General features: G+C 45.1%; 4 protein-coding genes and 2 non-coding genes across 6 annotated transcripts; 3 read left to right on the top strand and 3 right to left on the bottom strand.

Annotated features, from left to right (window-relative positions):
- Window positions 1–4,769: 4,769 nt before the first annotated feature.
- BDR25DRAFT_269471 (histone acetyltransferase GCN5) lies at window positions 4,770–6,299 on the bottom strand. The gene is made up of 2 exons (XM_033687164.1): window positions 6,082–6,299; window positions 4,770–6,033 (listed from the first exon to the last, which is right to left on the bottom strand). Exons 1-2 carry the CDS (start codon window positions 6,259–6,261, stop codon window positions 4,981–4,983), a joined length of 1,233 nt encoding a protein of 410 aa, XP_033542721.1. The 5' UTR covers window positions 6,262–6,299; the 3' UTR covers window positions 4,770–4,980.
- Window positions 6,300–10,786: 4,487 nt separating this feature from the next.
- BDR25DRAFT_80582 (uncharacterized protein) lies at window positions 10,787–12,658 on the bottom strand. The gene is made up of 4 exons (XM_033699078.1): window positions 12,615–12,658; window positions 12,077–12,540; window positions 11,673–12,014; window positions 10,787–11,624 (listed from the first exon to the last, which is right to left on the bottom strand). Exons 2-4 carry the CDS (start codon window positions 12,471–12,473, stop codon window positions 10,951–10,953), a joined length of 1,413 nt encoding a protein of 470 aa, XP_033542722.1. The 5' UTR covers window positions 12,474–12,540; window positions 12,615–12,658; the 3' UTR covers window positions 10,787–10,950.
- A 5,181-nt stretch (window positions 12,659–17,839) lies between these two features.
- On the top strand, window positions 17,840–18,778 carry BDR25DRAFT_360049 (uncharacterized protein; the record flags this gene model as incomplete). The annotated part of the gene is made up of 6 exons (XM_033696187.1): window positions 17,840–17,916; window positions 17,957–18,150; window positions 18,257–18,441; window positions 18,475–18,521; window positions 18,546–18,657; window positions 18,698–18,778. 6 exons carry the CDS (start codon window positions 17,840–17,842, stop codon window positions 18,776–18,778), a joined length of 696 nt encoding a protein of 231 aa, XP_033542723.1.
- Window positions 18,779–18,878: 100 nt separating this feature from the next.
- Window positions 18,879–19,014, top strand: BDR25DRAFT_t43. The gene has a single exon. It is a non-coding gene; the product is annotated as a tRNA-Phe (tRNA).
- A 1,662-nt stretch (window positions 19,015–20,676) lies between these two features.
- Window positions 20,677–20,801, top strand: BDR25DRAFT_t44. Its single transcript has one exon. It is a non-coding gene; the product is annotated as a tRNA-OTHER (tRNA).
- Window positions 20,802–21,473: 672 nt separating this feature from the next.
- BDR25DRAFT_378060 (uncharacterized protein) lies at window positions 21,474–26,548 on the bottom strand (the record flags this gene model as incomplete). Its single annotated transcript, XM_033697522.1, has 5 exons — window positions 25,720–26,548; window positions 24,456–25,665; window positions 22,335–24,406; window positions 21,790–22,286; window positions 21,474–21,725 (listed from the first exon to the last, which is right to left on the bottom strand). Exons 1-5 carry the CDS (start codon window positions 26,522–26,524, stop codon window positions 21,474–21,476), a joined length of 4,836 nt encoding a protein of 1,611 aa, XP_033542724.1. The 5' UTR covers window positions 26,525–26,548.
- Between the last annotated feature and the right edge of the window lie 601 nt (window positions 26,549–27,149).

Consider the following 27,149-nt stretch of genomic DNA (forward strand, 5'->3'; position numbering starts at 1 on the left):
TTAAGTAAGGCTAATAAGCTAGGCCTTTTACTAAAATAAGCTATATAAAATAATTTAACAACTACTTAAACTTAAAAAAAAAAAGCTTTTAAAAAATTTTTACTTACTTAATTTAAACATAAACTAGGACTTAAACAGTAGATAGACATCTGCTACATAAAACCTGCCTTATTTATAACCCTAGCTTAATAACTAGATTATAAAATCTACATAGTTATAATTTCTAATATAGACTAAGCTTTAGCTCTCTAAAAACATACTAACTTAAAAATAATAGTTTCTTAAGACTACTATAACTTATTATATGTCTTTTTCTAAAATAAGTTTAATAAGCTTTTAATATAATATCTATATAATTACTAGATAACTTTTAAGCCTAGTAAACAACCTAGTTATAAGCTACTATATAAAATGTTACTAAATAAATTAAAAGTGCTCTAAAAATACCTTAATAAAAACTTAAAAAAAGGTTTATTTAAGCTAGCTTCTTACTAGTAGTATTACTTATACTATTTATAAAGAAACTTAAGAGTAGGCTTTAATTCTATGTTAACTACTAAAGACTAAACACTATTACTATTAAAAACTAATACTTAATTCTTTTTTTATAAGAAACTCTAAGCTAACTAAGTAAAGTAAAGTATTTTATAAAGTTAAATATTATTACTGCCTTTAATAAGCTAAAGATAGTAAAGAGTAATAAGTAGCTAATAGTGTTTTAGACCTAATATAGACTATTTAAGTACCTAGTAATGCTCTTTAGCTTAGCTAATGCGCCTAGTACTTTTTAACATTTTATAAACAACTTACTTTAACCCTACCTAGATGTGTTCTGCACTATGTATATTAACAACATTCTAATCTATAGTAATAGCCTTTTAAAGCATAAATAGCATGTACGCCTAGTGCTAAAAGCTATAGAAGAAGTAGGTCTATAACTTAATGTAAATAAATGCAAGTTCTACTAATTAAAAGTTACATATTTAGAATATATAATCTCTATAAATAGCATCTAAATAGACCCTATTAAGGTTTAGACTGTGCTAGATTAGCAATACTTAAAAAATATAAAAGATGTTTAAGCTTTTATAAAATTTACTAACTTTTACTAATAATTTATTAATAACTTTTTATAGTAAGTAAGCCTTATAATTATACTTACTAAAAAAAAAATTTAATTTAACTTTAACTTAAATTACTAATAGTTTTTTAACTAGCTAAAGAAAGCTTTTACTAAAGCCTTAATACTCTACTACTTTAACTTTAAACTACTAATACTTGTAGAAGCTAATGCCTTAGACTACATAGTAGCAGAAGTTCTTTCTTAGACTAAGCTAGATAGGACTATTAGGCCTATTACATATTTCTTAAAAAGAATAAGTCCTGTAGAAGGTAATTATAAGATCTATAATAAAAAATTACTTACTATAGTATACTACTTTAAATAATAGCAACCTAAACTAGAAAGTGCAGCGCATTTAATATAGGTCCTATCTAACTATAAAAACTTACAGTACTTTACAACTATAAAATAACTTAGCTACTAATAAGCTTATTAGTTTAAATACTTATTTTATTTTAATTTTAAGATTACTTATTATCCTAGTTAAAATAAAAGGAAACTAAATGCCTTTATAAAGTAATCCTAAAACATCTTTACTTAAAAAAAAGTGTAAAAAGCTTAACACTAAACTCTACTTTAACTTAAGCTATTTTTAAACCTTAACTTAAATAAAATAAATTAGATAATTAATTAAATTATTACTAATAAGTATTTAAATAATAAATTTATCTAAGAAACTTTAGACTTACTTTAAAATAGCGCTAGTTAGTTAAAGAAGGTAACACTAGCTAACTATAAAAACTAAAATAGTAAGCTATATTACTATAACTAACTTATAATTCTTAATTTTAATAAACTAAGAATTAAACTACTCTAAATTATACATAACTTGCCTATTAAAGGACACCTAGGCAGAGGAAAAACTCTTAACCTACTATAGAGAGAGTACTACTAGCCCTGCATGTTCTATACTATACACTAATACGTATTATGTTGCTATACTTACTGTAAAGTAAAAGCCTTTTAAAAAAAGTATAATAGCCTACTTAAACTACTCCTAATTTTTAAATAAGCTTAAAAAGATATATTAATTAATTTTATTATAAACCTACTTTTATTTAAAGGGTATATAAATATTATAGTAGTTATTAATTACTTAACTAAGTATTAACACTTAATACTATGTTCCTTTATAACTGCCTTTAATATAGCCTAGTTATTCTACTAATACATATAAGTTTACTATAGCCTGCCTAACATAATTATATTAGATAAAGGTACATAGTTTATCTTAGCCTTCTAAAATAAACTCTGTAAATAGCTTTAAATTATTCTCTATTTATCTACAGCTTTTTACCTAGAGACTAACAGCTAGACTAAAAACATAAACACTATAATAAAATAAGTCCTATAAGTATATATAAACTACTAGTAAAATAACTAAGTAAAATAGTTAGCTACAGCATAGTTTAAAGCTAATAATATAATATTTAAATTAACATAAGTATCTTTATTTTTAGTAAACTATAGATACTACTTTTAAATAAAATTTAAACTACTTTTAAATACTTCTTAACTAACTTATTAATTTATATAAGTAATAAATATAAATAAACTTATTAATAAAATCTAAAATATATCTAAATATATTTATAAAAAGCTTACATAGGCTTAAGCTTTTTAATAAAAGTACATAAACTAATTTTAAACTCTTACCCTTACATATGCAGCTAGCAAAAAAGTCTAGCTAAATGCTAGAAATATCTAAATAAACTAATAATTAAAGAAACTTAATTAAAAAAACTTTAGCTCTTTTATAGTAGCTTATATAGTCTTATTACATGCTTACTAATTAATCCTACCTAACAGCATAAAGATACACCCTGTGTTTTACATATTATTGCTGCGCTAAGCAGCCTTTAAATCTAACTATCTACCTAAACAGCTAAACCTACTACTTAAACCTATTATTATAAATAATAAACTAGAATATGTTATAAAAAACATTAAATAGATTTAGTTTAATAAGAAAAAACATATCTATAAATACCTTATAAAATAAACTAGATATAATAAACTATTATAAGAACTTATAAAAGCCCTATAAAAAAACTTTATAGTAACTTAATTTTATACTTAATACTTATCTAAACTAAACTTATACTCTAACAAAAACAACCTAATACTAGAACTACTAATATAAAGGATTTCTTTCTTAATAAAAGAGGGGGTACTGTTATAGTATCCTTCCTAGATCCTAGACATAACTGTATTAGACATGTACTAGAGTATTATTAGTGCATGTCTAACATAAACACAATATAATATAGACATAAACTTAAGCATAAACTGCTTTAATACTAACTAAACTTAAAATAAGCTTAATTTATACTTAAAGTGCTTAGACTTTTAAGCTAAGTATTTAATTACTAATTTTCTTCTAAACTTTTCTATTCCTTACACAACGTCTTATACCTACTATAATACCTCACGTAGTAATTAAACTAGACCTCTGTGAAGCTCTATAACCTTACTCGTGCACAATTGTGACACTAACTATACTTATACTTTAAACTTTACTTTAAGCTTTAAATAACACTTTATAAACATACTAGGCTAGTTTATACTAACATAGCCTAGATTATGCTTAGTGTGTAAAGAATTAGCTATATTAGCTATAGCTACTAGCTAAAAGGAAAATCCTTATATATAGTTATAGCTTAAGTATATGCTTAATAATTACTTACTTTTTATTATTACTTAGCCTTTATAAGTTAACTATAGAATTAGCTTATAAAAGTTGTTTAGTGTGTTAGTTATTTATTATTTTTTTTTAAAAACCTTACATATAGCTATAGTATGTTACTTTAAAAGTGTTACATTTTATTTAAAAGCTTAAAGCATAAGCTATATTTAATGTTTTTTAGCATGTTTAAGTAGTGTTATTAGGAATGCACTAGTATAGAAAGAGTAGTTTAGTAAGGTCTTAGTAAAAGTAAGCAACTTAGGTGTGTAAGCAACTTGCCTATAGAGTACATTACTGTTTTAAGCTTCTTTAGGTTCTTATTAGCTAGACGTAAAGTAGAATGCTTTTACATTTTTTTTAAAAAAAACTTTAGCCTTTTTCCCTTCTGTAGACAGTAGTAAGATATATTACTCTACTTTTTTACTAAAGCTAGCGTCTCTTGTGATGTATTTCACTGCTGAAGACATATGCTCGCTGATATTTCTTTAACAGGAAGATGCGTGCCCAGTTTGCAATGGGTGCACTGATTCGCCCGGTTGAACATATGAAGACTGTAAGTCAAATGACATGGGTGTTCTGACAACAGCGCCATTCACTCCATTCATTCATGCACTCAACCTCTTTCCCCCCTCTCCCAACTTCTGATTCAACCAATGCGTGCCAAGCCTAGTCGCTAATGTATTAATCAGGCGCCTAACACTAAAGTCTAATGCGAGATCGAATTAGAATTACTATTATCAAGCTTGATTTTGGGTGAGATTACTGGTGCTCACTACTGTCAATCGTTATATTTTCTGTTAGTCTAAGCAAAGATTTTAGCTATAGCCCTTCGTTTAGGAATCAATGGTATTTTATCGGGAAACTGTCCTTATCTATTATTTCACTAAGTGTTTGAATGGAAAATGGTGAACTTAATATAGCCTTGATGAAAGGTGTGAAATATTAATTAGATGGACGACCGTCATATTATATAAGGATATTCGAGTACATTGGCAGTGCTCGGGGTACTAAGATGACAGGTGAGCTGGAGAGATGGTAGAATCCCCCTTGTTATCCCTTGCTCTTCATAAACCCCCAAATCCAATCGCCCGATACCGACTCCAACCATACCAAAGCCTCGCTTCATTCAGCAATAGATCTAACTCTAGAGAATATGATACACTAACACTAATTATTTTTCAAGTAGCTCAAACCACTCTGGAATCTCTTGAATAAGTCTCCACATGTACTTCTCCAGGCTGACCGCGCACTTGGCGTATACCGTTGTTGGTTCATTATACTGCCGGCAATTACTAAAAATTAGCTTGAGGTCATCGACGAGGTCTTTCGGAGTAGCATAAAGACCATGCTCCAATTTTTCTTCCATAGTCGTTAGATCCATTGGTGATGTAATGACATTGTAATAATCAAGGACTTCGTCTTTGTCGACTGGCTTGAGGAAGGGCCATGCTTGTTTGTGGTTTTGGATTTGATACAGAAAACGTCTAAATTCGTTGAAATGAGGCCCGCGGCGTGGCTCCCGTGCTAATTCGTCCATTTCTGGAGACCAGCCAAGTGCCCGAATGGCAGGGATAGAGAATGGGTCGATTGGAGTGACAACATCGTTGGCCCATTGACGAGGTGGTTGATGGATGATGTGGCTTTTACTCAAGCTACGAATTTTGGCTTGTACGGTTTCCTTTTGCTTCTGAAGCATACGACCAACTTCGAGATAACGTATTCGAGGAAGCATAGTGCATTGCATGAGTGTCCCTCCTTCGTAGTCCTTGATATACCCCATCCAGGCGGACTTGGGGAGAGTGATCTCTTTGGTAAATCCTTGTTTTTGAAAATACCCCGTGGCAAAATTATCGGCGTAAGTCAGAAAATGCATCACTGGGGAAGTAGCTTTGACATAATCCTTCAAATGGGCCATGAGATGTGCTCCGTATCCCTTCACCTGCTGATCAGATGAGACAGCACAAAAAACGATTTCAGCAAAATTGCGGTTTCGGAATTCTCGGAATGATATTCCGCCAATGACCTCAAGAGGCATTTTGACGATGGCGAGAGACAAATGAGTGCGATCGTAGACGAGACGTGCGATGTAATCTTTAGGCATTTTTGGAAGTTGCTTTTGAAACAGGTTTTTAAGACCTGTAAGGATAATCGTACTCTCGCTTGTGCTATTATTATTAACAACTCGGAATTCGATCTCGCCATTTCTTTCTTCTAAAACTGCAGGCTTTAGAACAATTAGAATGTTTCCTGATATTTAAAGGAGCTAGCGAACCTTCTCTAGGATAGGAATTCTCCAGGTTGTAGCTGCAGGTTGAATATCTGGTTCTTTCAACCTATTATCAATTCTTTTGGTATCAGGAGCGGAATTCGGTTCTTCGGAAGCCGTGCGCTTCGCGACGAGGATATTTTGCCCGCGGTCGGCTGGAAATGAGTGCGACTCTGCTTTGTCCATCTGCGTTGAATGCCGGCGAACCAGATTTTGATAGGTAATATTCAAACTAGTACTAGTTAGCCTCAGGTGCTCTGAAAATATTGCGGTCCATAACCTTGTTGGATATTCGGGTGATTTGAACACGTGTCGCTCCGAAATTTCTGCATGCATGGATTACTCCAATGTCACGTGTCGAACTCTCCGACCCCGCTCGTTCACATCCGGTCCTTGGCTTATCTCACGAGCCATACCCTCTGGAGGTTCCACCGAGCGTCGGCAATAGGTAATACCATGTTATGTTATCCTTCACCTATCTCAACTAAACCCTCAGGAGATGAGTGATGCTGTATCTCTTCACAACTAAGTGGGGGGAGGCTTATTGTGCGTTAGAGACAAACAATAGTTTATAAAGAGATATTCACAAGGTGTTAGGCTTCTATATTATTACACGTGCGTATGCAAGTAAGACAAAAAGAAATTTAAATAACTATACAGTAATAATCTAAGTGTCTAGTTGTAAGATCAGATGTCCTAGAACGGGCCTATATGGCCTCACCTGACCTGTTTGGAGGTCACATGACCTGTGCTTCGTATATAAGCATGAATCCTGACAAGCTCGGCTTGACAGCGATTCGTCTCCCTTACAATACACTCCTATTTGTAAGGACGGAGCTCTGTACCACTGCGCCAATACAACCAAAAGGTGCGAATAATCAACCAACGGTTGATCTGCGTACAGAATAGTATATATACCTGTCGCGCGTAAGAACTGTAGCACAAGCCGCTTCTAGCCTTGCAGTGCATTACCCTTTTTATAAGAACTACTAGCCTTACAATTATTAGTAGTTTCTTAAGCTCTTAACTAGTTTTTATGTGTTTTAGCTAGTAAGCTAATTTTTTATTCAACTAAATACTTTTTTAACACTTAAATTATTATAGTGTTTAAATAGTTTTAACTTTATACTTATTTTTTTAAATTAAGATATCTATTAACGTTATTTATTATAGACTAAAAGCCTAAGGATCTATATAATTTATAGTATTAATAGACGCTAAGCATTAGGTTGATTAGGCAGCCTATTTTAGGACCCCTTCAGCCTACGCCTACTAAGCACTAAAGCATAACAGTCACTTATCCTTTACTTCCCTTAATACTTGCCCCCTCCCCCTCTCGCACGAACTTCTTCGACTGGTCACCCACTAGCCAGTCGGCATGCATAACCGTCACCTACACCTCCTTCCTCACTCTATCCGCGTTTCCCCCCTGCCTTTTGACCATAGCCACCGCAACTAACACAAAGTAAACCCTTATTATTAGGTGAGGTATCGACTTAAAATAACCTTAGCTGTTTAACTAAAGTACAGCGGACTGTAATGAAACTGTACTACTTGACCAGACCACGTGAGCCGTAACAGTTACAATACGTACACCTACCTGTCTCCCGTCCTCCCTACCGTACAAACGTACACACAATCCCACCTGTACAGCCATCAGAATCGCGCAATCGTACAGTACTATGCCTCGTTGAAAGCGCTAGCGGACAATCTACAACGCCATTGCTCTCAGGACGACAGACGAACCCCGGTGCTTTAGTGAGTGCTTCAAGAACGCCACACTGAAGATCCGTCGGCGTTATATTCTGGCAATGTGTGAGTTAATGAACTGGTTCAATAGGTTGTGGACTGACCAGATCCATGGCTCTGATCCGTGCAACAGCTCTCTAGAATCACCATCCTAGTCTATTATGTCCCTCACGCCCTCACAATGGATATAGGAGTCTCATGCGACACATCTCTCAACATCAGAGCTTGATTAGCAGACAATTACTGGCTGTTAAGCTTCATCGTTATATTCTAGCTCGACCGAATGGGCCGCTGTCAGCCTTTGATCTGGACGGCCCTGGTCTGCTTCCTATGCTTTCTGATGGTCGTAGTACTTCGGATTAATCCTAAGCAAGCTCATAGATCGGCTCCAACTCCGTTCTTCTTCCCCTGCGAGTCTAACTCTGTAGTTGGCTGCTACCGATTCTGTAGCTATATGCACTCGAGATTATGTCCCTTCGGCATTGGTCACATAGTGCAGCATAGCTACGGCGAGCGACTGAATGTTTAACTACTTAACGGCCCAAATTACATATATTTCCACTAGGAACATCCAGTGGAAGATTTACCCGATATTCTTCGTTTTCAATGTCGGTTTTGAGTCATCGTTTGGCTCTTCTACCCGAGATTTACGATTGAGGAGATAGATGATCTGTTCATGAGGAAGGACGACAGGATATTTGTTGCTGATGAGTATGAAAGGTTGTTTCCTGGGTTTACATCTAATATGGGAAGAAAGGGCCCTGTTCTTGAATTTGGAAGTGATGAAGCTTCTGATGCCATCTGGGAGGAAGACGAGAAGCTGTGGGGAAAGGGCTCTCATGTTGAGAATGTGGCATGAAATGGCTGGCATTTTAAGCACAGTAAAGAATCAGACCTCCATTGTGCTCATGCTGAGGCGTTAGAGATAGATATCTCCTGGCGTCAAATAACACTATATTGCTCAACAAGAGCCGCGTTAGCACCGCTCGAACGAAAGGTTACTTCCATTGGTTCGGCGATGAGTTCAAGCCAGTGATAAAGAGGGTACAATAGGGTTGGACTATCAGAAGTAGAAACAGGTGTCTTCGAGGAGAGTTGTGGGTGGGAGTCTGGTCAATGACATCTTGGAGGTAGGAAGCGAGTGCAGACACACGCAGCCTCTTTGAAGGCGCGCAGAGCTCTTCCTGTTGAGACCACCACCCTACCGTTCAGGAAGTCACATATGGTGTTGCTTTTGATACCTCCCAGTTCTACTCGGTTCACTAGGCCAATGTCCTTTCGCATTGAGAGTTTGGCATTCACCGATCGGGTTGCTCATTAGCGTCTTAGCCCATATGCCGAGTCAGGGAACTGTCAAACACCCATCAGATTTGCCCCGACGCTCACGCTCGAATGTCCATGAATTTCTAATCTTGAAACAAAAGCACGCGACCCTTAGGTTATAGCGTAATCAACGGAAGCGCAACTGCATTACGCGAATCCGACCTCCGACTCGAGCCCAAAGAGTCAAGCCCCAAATTCCCCTTCAAGATCCCTCCGGCTTGCCGAGCCATCCCGAACGCCAGTGATCAGCAGCGGCCTGACTGATCCTAGTGTCAACTTCCCTCCCTCGAACCCAAACCGGGATTTCCTGCCTTTCAAGAAATAAATGTTCTCCAGACATGCTAGAACCAAGGGCCATGCGAATGAGCGGAGTGAAGAAATACTGGAAATTTTCACGGCATTTCTCCAAAGTTGAAGCAGTGGGTTGCTGGTTGAAGAAAGATGACTACGTGCATATCAAAACCTTGCTAAAATCCTACACTCCATGGTCCTTTGCCGAACGGATGTGGTCTAGACGTGGCTTCCACCCACCAGGCACAATTCTCGGGCATATTGACCCTGCAGCCTGCTCTTCTTCGACTCCTGGGGAAAGTCAAGGCAAGCCCAGGCTTCTTTGCGGGGTGGGGAAGCTTGGCTTGTGCAGGGGAGCACTGGACTAGGATACCGAAATGGTGGGGCAGTGTTGGAGACGTGGACACTAGTTCGGTACAAGAGGGCTGCTTGGGTTTAGGTTAGCTTGTGATATAATGCCCGAGCTTTCGGACCGGCGGGAAACAGGCATGCTGTTCTCGTATTCGGTGGTTCTAGTCAGAGGCGTTGGGGATCTTGTTTTGCAACTGGTCTCACTGCACATTCATGGCCTCCTGATAATTCGCCGTCATAATGTGAACGCCTTCCTTTGTAGGAGACTTTGTAGGAGATATCCCCGTCAGTGTCGAATTAGGGAAAGTTCGGTAAGATATGGGCACCAAATATCCCTCAGGTATAAGGCATGAATTGCTTAAAAAGTGTCAACAACGACGCCAATCCCGGCAATTTCATCACCAGAGCAGAATCAACAATGTCGTACAATATGCTAGAATTTCAAAAATGAAGTTTGGATTAGTCCAGCCACGAAACAGCCTAAGTCTCAGATCATTAGATCGTATAACGTGGAAAGACCAAAATAAGAGGCTAGTAAATGCGTGAAGCGTCTGAAATTCTGGCTGGAAGAATGTTGATATGGTGTCTTGCGACTAATATCGCGTTATATCTTACAGACGTTGAGTTCTTGGGTGTCGTGGTCTGACTGCCTCCACAATAAAAATAATACACCGGCCATGCTTTAATCGTACATGCGATGTCCGAAGTAGGTATTGAAATGCGTAATGAGATCCGATAATATGGCTTAGGAGCATTCGACCGAAAGAGAGGGTGCTGCAAATTAAGCAACAGTTGGAGTAGTCGAGAGCTGAAGCCAGGCCACGAGGTTCCATCTCGGGTAAGAATCGTATAATGGTGTCGTCAAGTCGTTGACGTCGCACCCAGTAACAATAAGTGGAATACCCTTACCTTCACACAGCCGGATTCAAAGCTTTTTGCAATGGTCCGTGTTTCCATTATCCATTCCATTCCATTCCGTGACGTACACTGATCGTCGAAGAAGCGCCGTAAAGCCCAGACATTGCCCTAGAATCCCATGCGAATGCCACAAACGGAGGAAATATCCCAAAGCGGTCTATCAGACTCCGGGTAAGAAAACGCGCTAAGTCAAAACCAAATCCCTGGATCGGGCAAGAATACGAATTCCATGAGGGTGCTATTTCAAGCCCCCGAGTAAAATTGTTGCATGTTGTGGTGGCCATACGCCATCGATGGCCCGCCTTCCTCCTGAACTTGGTCCAAATGTCCTGGTTCCCCATACCACTGAGCGCTCATCGATCGACTTGGCAAAGGCATGTCAGGTGTTGGATTCTGTAGTCCTCCATACGGGGTCCAAGTCTGTGGGTAGCTGTACTGATGGTTTGGTAGAATCGGAGCCGAGAGAGGAGCCGAACTGCTATCTCCAAGCGTTGTGGTGTGCATAATTGCTGTATTTGTGTCTATAGTAGTTGGGTAAGGATAGGGAGAAGTCCGGCGCGGATAATCATGTTGTTGAATGCCGAGCCCTGAGCCAGGATACTGGTTGGGAATCCCTTCAATGTTTCCGTACGACATAGATCTTGTCGGCGGCTGGAGATTGGGCTGAGCCCAGCTATGGTTATCATGCTGGCCGCCATAAGACATGTTTGAAGTAGTGCTCATGGTCGCTGGGGTCTGCCCACCAGACATGTTGGTCTCGCTTCCATAGGTAGAATTAGCTGCTGAAGGTGATGGTCGCCAGTACCCAGAAGATGAGGGGGAGCTTTCTGTCACGGAAGATGAAGGCAAGAACCCAGGCGTGCTCCACTGTGTTTCTATTTGCTGGGGATATGTGTACGGGGGATGTGGCATAGGTACTTTCATAATCAGCAAAATGTCTTCTGCACAGATACTGTAACACTCACTTGCACTCGAATGAGGCACTTGAGACGGGGCAACATCTACGTCAGGCTGCAAGCCGTATCTTGGCGTCGGAGTCTTGGTCGTCACCGTAGCGAATGGAGGACGAAATTCTTCAATCTTCTCACCAGAGGCTGAAGAAGGGTGACGGGGCGAAGATGTTGTCGAGGATGTTGGTGCGCCAGCGCTAGGCTCCTTTGCCGAGCTTGTCTGAGAGCGCTGAATCTCGGGCGTTTGCTCGACAGGATAGAAGTTGCATTCTTTCTTTAGGCGGATGCAGTTTGCGCAGCGGCCTTGAGGGTCGTCGTTGGCAACAAGACATCGAATCTTCCTGCGTCGACAGTGTCCTGGAATCGGTAAGGTCAGTGACTCACCTCAGTCACTATTAGGTATCAATGGTCCTGCTTACCACATGCGACAGAGGTTCGATGGTATCCCAACTTGTTCCGTCGTTTATCCGCTGTAGGCGACAGCTCGCCCGAAGTTGCGAGGGCCAGGTTGCGCATGTGTGGTGTTGAAGAAGAGCGCCGTATTTCAGGCGCGACCTTGCCTTTGGACGGTCGTCTCTTCTTGTTTGATTGCTGATGAAGTGAGGGCACAATCCCTTGGCCTGGAATGGTTGTGTCGAGGTCTGAGTGGTCCGTAGAGTTGTGGATAGACGCGGTCTCGGTCACGGGCAAGCCGATTCCAGATGTATGGGATAGAGTATCGAAGGGCATTGCAGTGCTTTGAATAGGACGCAAATGCAACGCGTGGTCTAGTCTAGAAGCAGCGTCTCTCACACGGTGCTCCACTCCTATAGCCATAGGAGGCACTATGCTGTCGCGCTTCTCGAATATCAACCCACGGGGCTGGCCAGCGCATTGAAGTGTACTAGAGTTGTCAGAATTGACGCGTCGACACTATAAGGTGCTATAGGAACAGTATTTCAGAAAAGGGCGACATACCTTGGTAGTTAGGCGCAAAGATTTCTAAACGTTGGAGCCCGCACTAGATCTTGTCTGTAGTCGGGAGTCGCAGGCGGGGATGGACGATCAACCAGGCCATGGGATTTTAGGCGCAATCAATTCTGCAGGTGGAAATCCGACAGCTAGGGCCAGAGAATGGCGAAGTTCTGGGTCCAGCACTGGACGAGAGCTGCTGCAGTGGAAATGATAGTTGGGGGATTGTTCACGACAATCACACCCTTTGTAAGCTGTCTCAACCAAACCCTGGCGGGGAAACAGCCACAATCCCCAAACAAGAAACGAAGAGAGCCAAAAGCAAAGACTGCCGGGGAACGAAAAGGATTAGGAAAGGGAAAAAATTTTGGATTTTCCCCAGCGCTGTATGGTTGAGTGTCTCGATGATTAAAAGTGCCACCACACACTACGACCAGGACAAGATTGAGCAGCCATCCTAGCAGCTTGGCTTCAACACGACGATCTTGCGCTGGTCTGGCAGGAGGTTTGGGTGAACCCTGTCATGTTGGCGGCGCCGCAGGAGCCAACTGATGTGCGGGATGGATGAATGGCACACAGGCCAGAATGCGCTCAACATAGTCGGCCATGCACCGTCCACTGCTTCCTCGGCGGCCTTCCACCCACGGTCGCTTGGCCTGTCTGTCACAGGTCGGTGGGCAAACGTTGTGACAGGTCGATTGCTCCAGCGCCGCAGCGTCAGAGGCGGCCAGAACAGTTTTGGGTGGGCGGGTGGCAGCGAAGGGAAATTCGACGGCGGACGTGAAGCTTCACGCCATCGCGAACCCCCAAACTCTTTTCTGCACTTCGGAGGTCATCATCTGTAAGGGGTCCACCAGCCAGCATGCTGCAGGTGGCAGATGGGGCCGAGCGCTGGTGGTGGGTAATTTGGTTGTGAACGATGACTGGGGAGCATGGCGGTGAGCAGGGGCGACCCATCCACATCGTTGTAGCGATTTGAGATGATGGACACACCCATGGAGCAGTAGTGGAAGAATTCATGCTTGAATAATTGCGTCGGCGGGTGTAGAGAGAAGGTGGCTGACACGCTGGACCAGCGGAGGAAAACGCACGAATCCCGTCGCTCTTCGTTGCTCACTGCGCCGTCGTGATGTCTGTGAGCATGACAGACTGGTGGAGAGCCAGCAATATCGCCGGCAGGGCCAGCGGCGCAGGGATGGCGGCGATGAGGATGCGTGATGCCACCACATTTGAGCAGATATTTCTGCGACACATGGCGGCGCAACGCAGCACCCTTTCTCCACACTCTCTCATTTCGCTACAGAGGCCCTTGGAAGCCTCAGCTTCATTTCCAGTGCAAGCCTGCCCAGTGCTCAATTGCTCCGCCGTTCCGTATAGTAGCGTGCACTCTGAGGTCGTGTTACACAACGGCAGGAGTCGCGCGCCGTCACTGGCCCACGCTGTGTGGTGGTTTGTGATAGACTGATACCTAGGAATGTGACTGACACAACATGTCGGTTGGTTAATGCATCTGCATCAGTGACCCAGTGCTGTGGCTAAGGGGACGTGCATGTGCATGACGTCCCAAAGGTTCGCAGGACCTCCACGGGTCTCCCAGCATGACGCCGCACGTGGCAGCGCTTCTCCATGACGCTCTGTTCCACTGTCTTCGGAGGGATGCGTTGAAGGAGCTGGAGAGGCAGCGGAGGCTGGAGACGGGCGGCACACCCGGAACCGTGCATGGCATTCTTCGAGGGCCGTCGAAGACAACAGCCCGCGCGCGGTCTCAACAGCATTCGTGAGCTGCCAGCGGGCCTCTTCCGCTAGTGACAGCCTCGCTGCTCTATTTTTCCTTTTCAGAGCATCCCTCCGCCACCTGCGGACTGGTCGAGCCAAGATATCCCACGTTCTGCGCGCTCTTCAGGGCGTCCACCACACTACAAATGTCATTATCGCTCGTCGCTTGCATTCGACATCTCTCTGCCCACCAGCAACGACCCTGCAACGCCTGGCTCTCGCCGCATTGACTCGGTACTGGCTCTAGGAGGTACCAGGTCACCGGCGCTGGCCTCTCCATCGCCAGAAGTGAGGCTCCTGCGGTGCCTACCAGCCGGAATGGCCAGCCGGCGGCCCTGGAGAGGTGCATTCTGGCTAAATGCCGACACATCTGAAACGTGCCGTCCGATCGATCCGCATCTCACGAGGCTTCATCAGAACCAAGATTGATTGTTGATCACTAAATTCTGTGCGCCGCCGTCAGGGGGCTCATTGGCAAACAACACTCCATCGATTCAGTTCCCTGGCCACGCCCGTGAGGCTGCGTCGTGTCGGGGCGCCATCATCGACCTTGGCCCGTGGGCCGGCTTGCTTTTGCCAGGTCTGATCATTGCGAATGCGCTGCTGAACAGTAATCCGAAGAAGAAATAAATAAAAGGTGCATCCGCGAAGTTCTGCGCTCCAAAACTCATTTATCTACCCTCTGCCGGCCATTGATTGGCCGGTCGCGTGCGGGATATCGACGACTCGCCGACGGTGAGCCTTGGACAGGCCCGCATCGCTTCTCTAAAAATACTCCTGCGTCTTTAAATCCCTATCGTTCAGGCATCAAACATGATCGACTGGCACCTTCCCAATCCAGTCATGAATCGCTACATTTTTCCACCTGCATCTCTCGAATGACCACCGTACCCCCATCTTCCGCAATCGTAACTTAACTCTTGCTTTGTCGCAGCAGCTGCCTCATCGGTGATGCATGCGATATCGTCACTGACCCCAAAGGACAGCCGTCGTGATTAGTGTGCGTCACACGGATCCAGTTCGCAGACAAGGTGGCAATGTGGAATAATCCTAGGCCTAGTATGACGATTAGGGTATCTCCATGCTGATTCTTTTATTAAAAGCATGTGTCAATACGAAGCAAATTGTGAGCATGTCATTCCTACGGCACCACGTTTCAGCACGTGCCTGGGCAGCTGGAGTTGTACGATGGCCGTTCGACAAATCGTTGACGGCCCTTGGCATCAACATTTCCAAGCTCCGTACGACCGGCCACGCCACAACCATGTTACTCCCAACGCTTGCATCGTCTACATGCGCGTAAGACACCATGCCGAATCAGCGCCCCCCGACGTTTACCGGGCTCTCATTGATGAAGTCGAATTAAGACTTTTCCCAATTACCCGATCCCGGAATCCCAAGAGACTTTGCACCTTAACGGTCGCCTGACCACATATTGCAGCATCTAATATCCAGCTAATCAAAGGCCAACAGCCTTGTGAAATGTCGTCGTTCCGGACCACACCTTTTGCCCTCCGACTCAGCCTTATGATAAGTCCGGTTGCTAGTGCAATATTGGGGAGGCCCCCGCAAGAACTCTGAGTACTATATCCCCAACAGCTTTTGCTGCGGACCAAGCATCACCGTCTCAAAAATAGCCCCAAAACTGAATAATAACTGTTTAACTAAATGTGTATCGTAGGATCTACTAGCCACATTTCCCCATTAATGGCGATCTTGCATCATTTGTTCGGAGTTGAATATTTTAGGATGTCATACATGTTAGGCACAGTGCAGTGACACATGATCATCGGCGAAAGAAATCCCACCAGTGACCAATCATAAAGCTGAGCGATGCCACTGCAGTACCATAAGATTTGCGTTAATGAAAAAGCATAAAGTTTCACTACGGCATCAAACCACAGAATAACGTCAGCCTTGGAATAGCTGAGCTATGTTTCAAGACGCATGTGCGAGATCGACGATGGGCAGAAGGCTGTCTCCTTCCACGGAACCTTTTGTTTCAGACTTCCATTTCCTAATCGAGTTGCTGTTGACACCTAATCTCGGGTTCGCGTCCGATTTTTAGAACTCAAGTCTGGTACACTTCGCTTCTCAATGCACACCGTCTTCACCTTGTTCTGACCACTGCTTAACTAGCCCCACCCTGGATGGGCTACCCCCCTGCTACCACATGTTAACACCAGCCAAAAGGAGTGCTGCATGTTCTCTCACCACACGACGATCAGCACTGCTTTATCCTCTTGCGTCCTGAACCCTGAGAGTGCGACACTCGATGCCTGGTAAATGCACGTATTCAAGCCAGCTTCTATGAACATTAGACGAACAAATGACGTGTCGTAAGGACTTTACCTCGGCGAGAATCGCACTGCAACGTCTTGAACTCGACTGCAAGGGTATACGATTCTATCAGGGTGCATCGCTCATGTCCGTGAGAGCATCTTCCCACTTTGAAGATATTGATCTAGCAATGCGTTCTAGCATCGATCTTCGGTTGTTTCCCTACAGACTTTCGCTTTCTCTTTCACATTCGATTTTCAAATTTAGCGTCATATCCATACGAGCTATACCCCTCTCACCCAATGCTGCATCGGATTATACCTCCTTTCTAGTTCTCCACCTCCTCCTTCAAAGTCATTTCAGAGCATCACGAGTCGCCAGATGCTCACTCGACTCCTTCAAATCTGTAATGCGAAAACGAAGACACGAGATATTCTGGCCTAGCTCCTTGGCATAAAGTTTCCTCCTTAGAACTCTTCCCTACTAATTGCTTCCAATATTGGGTGTAATTGGGTGCTACAATACGAAGAGGCTCAAAAAGCTTTCGTGGTTCTGGACTGAGTCGTGAAGCGAAACTTACCAAACTCATCATTCTGACCTTCAAAGGTCACACTATCCTACCTACCGAGGTTGCTTGAAGACAAAATGCATTCCAATTGGGTATGCTAGATATCTAACAAAGCACTCCAGGGACTAACCTTAGTGAACTTTCTCCTTTGCATCTCCCCAACAAACCTAAAAATATGGAGTAGACTTTCCCTTCGGCAACCGAGAGCCTACTGACTGTACATGACGTGCAAGTCCTACTAAGATCTTAGAATGAAACCGTTTACTTCCAAAGTCTAGTCCTTTGATACCCACGTCCTGAAATGGAGTGGTCCCGATCTCGAAGCCGACCGAGTCATATTCCAAGCCTTCTCCGTCGACGCACCGGCACCGGCACCGGCACCGGAACCAGCATCGTTCGCCTGCGATCTAGCCCGACCCTTAAATGATCAACTGCCACGACGCCACACCCGCCCTGCCTCTTCTCTTGTTCAACAACCTCAGATGGCGACGGCAGCTCAGCGTCGAACGCCCCCCAGTACACGATGCCATTTGTTCTACGCCGTCATCCGCCCCGCTTCAAGCATAAAGTCTGACTCTGAAACATTTAGACGTTGATGAAAGTGTGGATGCTCAAGGGTCTACTAAAGTCGACATTGTGCTACTTTAAAGTTTGGACTGTAAGGCGAAACGCCAGCCCCGCTTCGTCGATATCTCTCGGGTTTGTGCGCCATGCACATCAAAAGCTATTCGGGAAGTATTGATCCTGCCGAACTGCATTGCCTCTCGTATGTAGAGCCTTCAGAGTTATTTTGTGTTGGTCTCACTCAGAGAGTTTCGGATTTCAGGTTTTTCCACCTTGGAACTTGCTCAAGTGGTCTTGACAATGAATGTTATGTAAACCCAGAAGGGTTAGACTCGGCTAGCAAGGAGAATTTTGGTATTTGCGCATGTTTTTAGGGATCTCAATAAGGGGCTAAATATCCTCTCGTCTTTGCTCTGCTAATGAAGAGAGGAAGTGTAAATCACAAAGCTTACCTTATGAGCATTGGATTCTATTTTCTATCCCTTACTTTCCGCAACTATGACAAATTTAATCGCCTATGTTAAATACTCCACACTATATCCCATTAAGTGGCGAACCGGTGATATTTATGCCTGGCGTTTCCTTTCAAGAGTCCCTAGCGATAAAACGGTAGCGGTGCAGACGCTACCGTTCGATTTAATAATGGTATCAACAAGGCGCTGGCAAAGTTCAGTCTAGAAAAATTTCCGCACCATCAGCGATGTACTCTCTGCAGAATACCCACTGTGAGTCCAGCGAATGTCTACTAGTGTTATTCATAAGGATCACGTGGCGCCCATTCTGGTTACACCAAACATCGCACTTTCAATGCATATATCTAATCAAGCAAGCCAACATCATACGCCTATTTCAGTGAGTGTCGTGATGCGCATAGTGTTTCAAATACCGTTGATGGGACAAGACTGTCTTCTCACTCGCGAAGATCGGAACTTTAGGGCCGGAGCTCGGACCTTGGAACTCAGCCTCTCGTTCATCATACTGATTTTCGCACAGCGGGTTCGTCAATGCGGGGGTTTACTCCATTTTTACTACCTATATATATGATAAAATTAACCTTTATACCATCAATCAAAGCGTAAATCGGTCGGTTAGCTCAGTTGGTTAGAGCGTAAGTTGAAATCATCATTCGAGTGGTCAGCAATCACTAATACGACGTAGGTGGTGCTAATAGCTTCTGCTGTAACGCCAAGGTCGCGGGTTCGACCCCCGTACTGACCATATCTTTTTGCCATTATTTTCGATCTCTCAATTTGTAGTGACAGCCGAGCGCCAAGCTCTCTGTTCACATGTCATAGTGAAATGAAATAACGGAAAGTATATAATAATTGTTATCGGGTGTCTAAATAAAACAGACAAGTGCGCTTTATTTTCCCTTTTTGGTTCATCGATTTTGGAGTTGTGTTGGAGGAGCCTTAGTCGTGCTGCCAACGCTTCTTGAGTGATCGACCGCATTAACTATCTATCATCATGGATGAGTAACCTAGAACTCCATTCGGGTGAAAAGACCTCCCAACTGCTTCACCCATAATGGATAACCCCAGGACACAAGAAATTCAGTAATTTAAACCCTACACGGTGACAATCGAGAATGCTGACAACCTAATATCTTTGAAGCATCCATGAAGCTTAGCCGTCAAGAATACGGAAACTTACAACTGCTTTGGTGGCGACAGTGCAACGGACAGAAGGTTTGCGCTAGAAACACGACCTTTCGTTTTACATTATTCCCGAATTATTCGAGCGGTTACATTCGCCCGGCTGCAAATATGCTTCCTGAGCCGGCAATTTATTCGCACTTGCGAAAATGAGCTCAGCTAAGGAAACAACCGGCACAGGACCCGACAGCGAAAATTCCTGTCTATATCGGTACAGGCACCGAAATAGAAGAAGTTGCTAACAGTATCAACATGACCGGTATCCTTAGTTCGACCGGCCATTTCTGGTTGTGATGCAGAACAGCGGGCCGTAGGAGATAGTATCGGCACTTGATTTACAAACAAAACCTCTAAACGTCAGTTGTCCTAAATGCATTCGGGTTGCTGAGGCTAACCAAAGACAGCTATGAATGTTGGTAGGGTATTCCTGACATTCCGCCGGAATTCACTTCTAAGGTTAAGAAGAACTGTGAGAACCTAAGCGTTGACTGAGACACGAAATGGCATAGAGAGACAAGAAATATATCGCAAGAGGGCGTATCCATGGCATGTTTGCAGAATCCCACTGCCACTCCGCAGGATGGATTATCAGAGGCTGCAGTGACGAGAGAAATAGGCCGAGTAGGTAAGTCGAATTTTCAACCTTACCTCCAGGGAAGGCCGGGAACCCGGGAACCCGAACATGGAATACATTCGCCATTCGAACATTCCCATTGCGCGGTCATCACAAGCGCCATCACCGCTCGACGGATGTGCCAGTAGTCTGCCTTTGAATCATCTACCAACAAAGCTATGGGCTTTAACAACAGGTTTCACTTCCTCGGCAAACAGAGCCATTAGCATTGTAGTTTCGTCGGTCTTCTGAGCCCTTAGACCCCATAGCCCAACCTTTAACATAGCTGACTTCGGTATGACAAAATATGCAGAGTGGCCGACCTCGCCGCGCACTGCCAGAAATCTGCAGGTCTCGAACCTTACCTATTTCCATGAGCGAAAATGTTCAGATCTATCAATATAGCCCACTTTTATCCTAGTGTTAAAATCAAGAAGTCGTAAAATTTCAAAGGTTCGTGGCCGCATCAAGGAGTGTGTTGGTGGCCAGTGCTCAGCCCCTCTGCGGAATTTTTTTTAAATGGGTCCATCTCTTGACGAATTGTCCTTCGCCAATTGACTATAGATATTGAACTTTTTTTGAAAACTCAAAAGCAGTTCAAAAAGTAGTTCGGGTCCCGTAGCTCAGTTGGTTAGAGCGTAAGTGACAGGAACAGCAGCCTGTAGTCCAAGATTCTAACTCACAAGCAGGTGGTGCTAATAACGCCAAGGTCGCGAGTTCGACCCTCGTCGGGACCACAGCGTAGTTTTTTGCTCTGTTAGGGCCTTGAAGGAAGGGACTTGTTTTTTTTTTTAAATTTTTTTTTAGCGCCTGTGGAACAGCCTCTCAATGGCCAAAATTAACAACGAACGGATCTTCTAGCAAGAATCTCTCATGCATAGTACCCAGACCATTGTTAACCTCGAGAGATCCACATAAAAATACCTAACTCAAGGGTAACCGCGACCTTCTATGAAGTCTTCTCTGAAAGCGCCAGCGGAATAGAGATAAGCCAGTGTTTCACGGAACAAATCTTGACATGACGTAGTTCCGAATCTACAGTGGCACACGCACGAGGTAAGTGCATCTGCCCCGGTAAACATCGTGTGGAAGAAGCAAGTACTCCACGCAAATATGCATAAAGAATATTCAAGAACTTCAATCTACATTCATGTATCTGAGAAACCCTGGTCCGACCATGTTAAGCCACGCCCGTGCAATGTGGACACTGTTGAGGCAAGAAATTGGGGTATCAACAAGTGTCAGACTACGCCGCCGTTATACGCCCCAAAGGACCACATATCCCTGTCTCTGAACCCCCCTGTTATACAACGCCCCAGCGCACCCTGAGGCCATACCCACAGAAACCTGGTAAGTCCTCACTACTCCAAACAGTCTCGGAAGAAAGAGCCAAGAAGTCTCGCCCCATCTCAGAAGAGAGACGGATCATCTGGGGTGGGAGACACCTTCCCAAAAACTCCATCATCGGTTGCCAACCGGTGAAAACCTGGATGTATCTGTTTGCCTTTGATAAGATCGGTGACTTCTTGGAAATCCATATCCTTCCGTGGTGACTCCGGCAGATTTCGTTGAGCTTCCCACTGTTTTTCAGCTTCCGGTTGGTATTTAGTCTCCTTGTCGTTTTGGTAGGCTTTAACTTCTTGAAGCATGAATTCCAGATTCTGTCACGCCGTTAGTAAAAGTAGGACTTATAATTGTAAAGCCTGCTTTGGCTGGTGTACTAACCTTCTCACTCTCCAGTATGGTAGGCGAAGGAGCGGCTGGCTGGACAGGATAATACGAGACGGTTGATTTGCGTCTACTCCTGTTGTTCCCCTTAAGAACATCAACTTGTTGTATCTGATCCATGAACGGCGCATTCTCTTCCTCGGAGACATTCTCTGCCAATTTTATGTCAGCATCTTCAGCCAAGATAGAAACTCGCTTCCTAGACGAACCAGATGAAGTTTGTGGTCCACTCAGTTCAAGAGGAGCTATAACAGATGCTTTCTTCTTCTTCTTCTTGTTCTTGGACTTCTTAGCTTGTGCTTGTTCAAAGGGAGGGAGTGTAGTAGGAGCCTGGTTCGGGAGGGTACTCGGCGTCTGCATTGGTGTGAAGAAGTCGGCAGCCGTTGGGCTTGGGGAGAATGGTTCTGGTCGAACAGTGTCGGAGCTCGCAGCTGATACTGACCCTGAAGGAGATTTTGCTGGAAGATCCTCAACATTCTTAGATTCTGCAAAGACTTCAACACTGTTAGCTTCGTGTGTCATTTCTGCGCAGAGCGACATACCTTTTTCATTCGCACGCAACATATGTGGAAGAGCTTGCTTCATCTGTAAAATTTGACCCTCTGTCACCCCTGCCTTGTCATCTCCGTCGACGGGGCTTGGAACGGTGCTCGAGAACTTTGAATGTAATGTAGTATCACTCGCTGGGCCAGTGCCAGAAGGCGAAGGCTTACGAGCAGTGAGATTGAGTTTCGGAATGGCAACCTTATCACGAATCGCTTTCTTTTTCTTTGCTTCTTCTTGTACTTCCATATCCTTCGCAGATGGCTCTCCTGGAGCTGAAGCTGGTGTTGGCTTTTGCATGGCCGTAGATTTATGAGACTGCGCACTTGCCGAAGACTTTGGAGGCGATAGAGGAGTGCACTGGAGAGAGGTCTGAAGCAATAAGCGTAAAGTATCATCCTTGCTCTTAGTAGAGGGGTTGGATTCTTTACCTCCTAACACTGTATCCTCTACCTCCATGTCAAGCTGGCCAGGGTCGGTGACCGACTCACCACTGCCTCCCATCACGTCAACCTTGTCTCCAGTGACCAAGACGCCCACATCCTTCATGTGAGCCGCAAAATTTGACCCTCTCACGGATGCCAAACACCTCGAAGATTGCGGTGGAGCTGAAGGGAATTTGACCTCTTGCTCAATCGTTCCAGCTTCACTCGCAGTTGTAGCTAGAGACGAAGCACCTTTATCCTTTCCAGCATTTCCTTCGGTTGCTTTGTTGGATGAGGTGGACTTTTCAGCGGTTTTAGCCTTTGACTTCGCCTTCGCCTTTTCCTTTTCCTTCCTTTCCTTCTTCTTCTGGTTTTTGGACTTTGCCATGGGGAAAAGGGACTCGGTCTGTTTCGGTCCTGGTTTCTTCTCGAGGCTAGCTGGCGCTTGTGTAACATCAGAAGTAGGCTCTCGAGGAGTCTCCACCACGAGTGCGCCTGTAATTGCAAGTGCTTTCTGCTCGATTGCTGGCGACTTCATGGTGGATGGGGTGTCATTCGCTTGTTCGCCCAACTCGTTCTCAGCACTGGTGGACAAGGTTGGTGCCCCTGTGATGTCCTGGGGCTGTCCGTCTGTGCCCGGAAGGGCTGTGGCTTTTGCTTCGTCGTGCTTTTCAGAATCGGACAGAGACTCCTTCGCTGAATGAAAGCTAACGTCGTTCTTCGGGTCGTCGTCCGAAGCTTCCTCGCTATCTCGGACCTGGATGTCACGATCAAGCTCGTCCTGGAGGGGGCTCGCTGGAGGGGGATCCTCGACCGGTGTTGGCGGCTTTGCAAGAGACCCTTCCACAGTGGTCTCGTGATCAGAGTTATTTAAATCGAGACGTTCGTTAGTCGGTGGGGACTTAGGTGTATGGTTGGTCGGCTCCGGTGGTGGCGGTAGAGCGCGCTTAGGAGGATCTGCTTTAATGATTCCTTCGATCTGTTGGGGAATTTCTTGGGTTGGGGAGAGTGAATTAGTCACCGATTGGGTCTCGGTATCAACTTGATGTGTCTCTTCGGCCCTAGGCGTGACAGGTGTCTTTTTCTCAACCACGGTAATGGACGGAGCCTCGGCGATTGTAGGTTGTTGCGCTGGGGTTTGCACTTTATCGGCAACATACGCACAAGAGGATTGTACCATGACGAATTCTTCTTTGTCCTTTGTAGTTAGGGCCGTTGAGGCGCTCTCCTTGACATTAATCTCTCCAGGATCTTCCTGAAAAATTTTCACCTTCGTCGGGGATGTGTATGGCTGCTTCTTCGACTTGCGCGCCTCAGGGCTGCCTCGCATCATGGGAAGGTCTTGGCTAGTTCGGCGCTGTAGGTCACTCCTCGCATCTTGCGGAGAGTAAGCTGGCCCGGGAGCATTGGGTAATCTGTCATTCTCGAGAATATTCTGTGCGCCATGCGCTGTTCGATGTTTTCCCTTGGCAAGAGATTGGGGTCCTGGCTGACGAGGCTCATAGTAGTTGGCCGTCCATTGACGCTTCGAATTCGGATCCTTCACCATGTAGAAATGTTTCGGAACCCTCACAATTATACTCTTACCCCCAACCAGTTGGCCATTGACTTTCAGACCTTTCTTTGCATCCGCAGGGGTATTAAAGCTCCCCAAAGTTAGTAGTTGATCTAGGTACGAGAAAGTAAGTTACTTACTGAACGTATGCTATCGGCATGTGTCGTTTATCAGTTAGCATGCGCACTTGGGTAACCTTGACGCCGGTGGCCTCCTCGAATAACCTCCTAATAGCGTCATCCTTCATGTGGACAGGGAATTCCACGACCCAAAGGAAGTCGACAAAATCATTCTTGTCTCCAATGAAGCCCTCGTCGCAACCACGCTCCCGGTCTTGAGTTATATTGAAGTCAACCTCGTCTTTGTAGCCGCGCTGGCCGTAGGGAGAATCCTGTATAACCTCCGGCTGGCGGGCACCCTGGCGCTGGAAATTGAAGTCACCTGGATCTGGGTTTTGCCCATATGCATTGCGGTTATAAGAACCAATTGAGGCCTTTCGGCCACGGTTAGGTTGATTAGAAAAACTATTACGTCCCGTCTTCCTGCTAGTGGGCTGTGCGGGAATGTGAGAGAAATCAGGCCTATCCGAGCCGTAGGGATTGTAGAGGCCTTGCTGCTTGTCGGCACGGCTACCTCGGCGAGGCATGTTTCCGCGCTGATCCATTCGTGGAGGGCCTATGAACGGATATTGTGAATTGTTGTTGGTCACATCACCAATCGGCACACCGCGCGGAGTAGAGGAGCCGTAAACGTAGTTCTGCTGGCCGGGTTCCATTGCTGGGCTACCGAATGGTGTGGTCTGTTGTACCATCATTGCGGGGTTCATCATGGGTGTGTACGGCATCTGATTCGGTCCGCTCATTGGAGGCCCAAACGTAGGATTCGGTGGAAAAGGCGCCATAGGATTCATGGAGTGCATCACCGACTGGGAAATAGGAACTGGCTGGCTGTATCGAGGCGAGTGCACGGCTGACATGGCGCCTGAAGTCTGTCGAGACGGTTGACCGGTATGAGGCACGGGCACGTTCTCAGCCCATCCACCAGGCATGCTAGACTGTGGCATTGGGATTCCTTGGATGTACGAGCCAGACGCCGACCGCATATTCCTATTTTTTGGATACCTCACTTGGGGTTGGTTCATGTGGACAGGAGGCATAGGTGGTATAGTGGGCATAGTAGGGTTAATACTCATTGACCCTCCGGCTGGTTGGTTGTGATAACCACCTCGAAGTGGTGCGTTTTGCCTAAACGGTGGAATGGGGCCGCGGATAGTAGGGGCAGCTGGCGCGAATATAGACGGATGCGTAACCGGTAGCGGAATGGCGGGTGGCTGCATAGGGGGGGTGGCCTCTGTCAAATATGTCAGTCCAAGCCCAAAAGGACTCCCCAAGGGATTTAACTTACTTGCGACACTGCCAGACACGGCCTGATGCTTAGAAACACTCCCGGCAGACGCCCTGGCAGGCTGGAGCACTGCCACGGCTTCTGGCGGGACAGTAATATTCTCAGCTTTCTTAGTAGCTGTCTCCGCGGCGGTAGTCTCGTGATGCTTCTGAGCTTCTTCGTGCTGCTTCCTGTTGACGTTGTGGATGCTCACCCTCATGATGTTGAAGACGTGCCACAGGAATACATGAGGGAACAAGTTGGTTTCACCACTGACGAAGACCTTATCGACAGTAGCGAGTTCACCGGCGGGATCTTGGAGCTCATTTATATCACCGCAGACAATATTCAAGAAGCGGTCTTTGTTCGCAGTAGCCCACACATGGGCGTAACCCCGTGCGTGGTGGGTGTTTTCCCACGTGATGAATACCAGGACCTGCTCAAGGAATGACGGTGAGTCGACGTGGATATCCCAGTCATCCCACAGGTCGTTGATGGTCCAGCCGCACAGAGGGAAGAAGCACTGGTATTGGTCAGGATATTTGCTACGCCAGAAGTGGGCATAGTCGGCGACAGCCTGCTTTTGGTCGGCATATCCACGAGCAATGACCGGTGGGTAGGGTGGCTTGAGTGTCCTTGGTGGCCGTCGGTTCAAGTCGGTCGAGAACAAGGCCTTGCCAGGGCAGTTGGACGATGCAGAGTCTGGTACAGCCATCTGCTCAGATGCCGGCGGGGTAGTAAACGGAACCACCGTCTTCTCTGAGTCGGCCGGAGATGGGGCACAGATTGCAGCTGTGGCAGTCGCTGGCGGTGACGAATTGGCCATGAAGGGCGAAAATCCCTGGTGTCAACAATAGAGAAGTAGAGGAAGGAAGCAATGGGCTCGAGGCCGATGCAGAAGGTGCGAGGGTTCTTGAGTAGGGCAATTAGAAGCCAAGTTGACGCCCTAACGCCAAAGGAAATGGCAGTGAAGAAAAGAGGAAGTTGCAGGGGGCCCACGGGTGGGAAAAGGAAGTCGTGTTATAGAGGTCAAGGTGAGAGAGCGGGCGCCGTGTTGTGGCCGCACCTCGAGGCGGAGAGGGAAGGCACGCGCGTTAGCAACGAGGTCGTGATGTGGTGAAAGTCGCGATACTTTGAAGAGCCACACCGTCGTCTCACCGCCAACCGTCTGCTCACCTGTACTTGCGGTCACCGAGAGGCGTCACATGCCTGTGTATGCTCTTGGAGATATTCACAAATTGTATTAAGGAGAGTTAAGATGCTGACGCTATCAGCCCTCCCTCCGATGCTTGCTCAGAGTGTCTACACAAGGAGGGTGTTGTTGATTGGGAATTTTACCTGCGAACGTGCCATCTAAGGTGCCGTCTGTAATCAGCTAACCGATGTAAAATATCGTTTTCAAAATGCTGTATGAAAGCAGTCGTTTGAGCGCAATTGCAACTACCCGTTGC

The sequence above is a fragment of the Lindgomyces ingoldianus genome (assembly GCF_010093535.1).
Source record: "Lindgomyces ingoldianus strain ATCC 200398 unplaced genomic scaffold BDR25scaffold_36, whole genome shotgun sequence".
Taxonomy (NCBI): domain Eukaryota; kingdom Fungi; phylum Ascomycota; class Dothideomycetes; order Pleosporales; family Lindgomycetaceae; genus Lindgomyces; species Lindgomyces ingoldianus.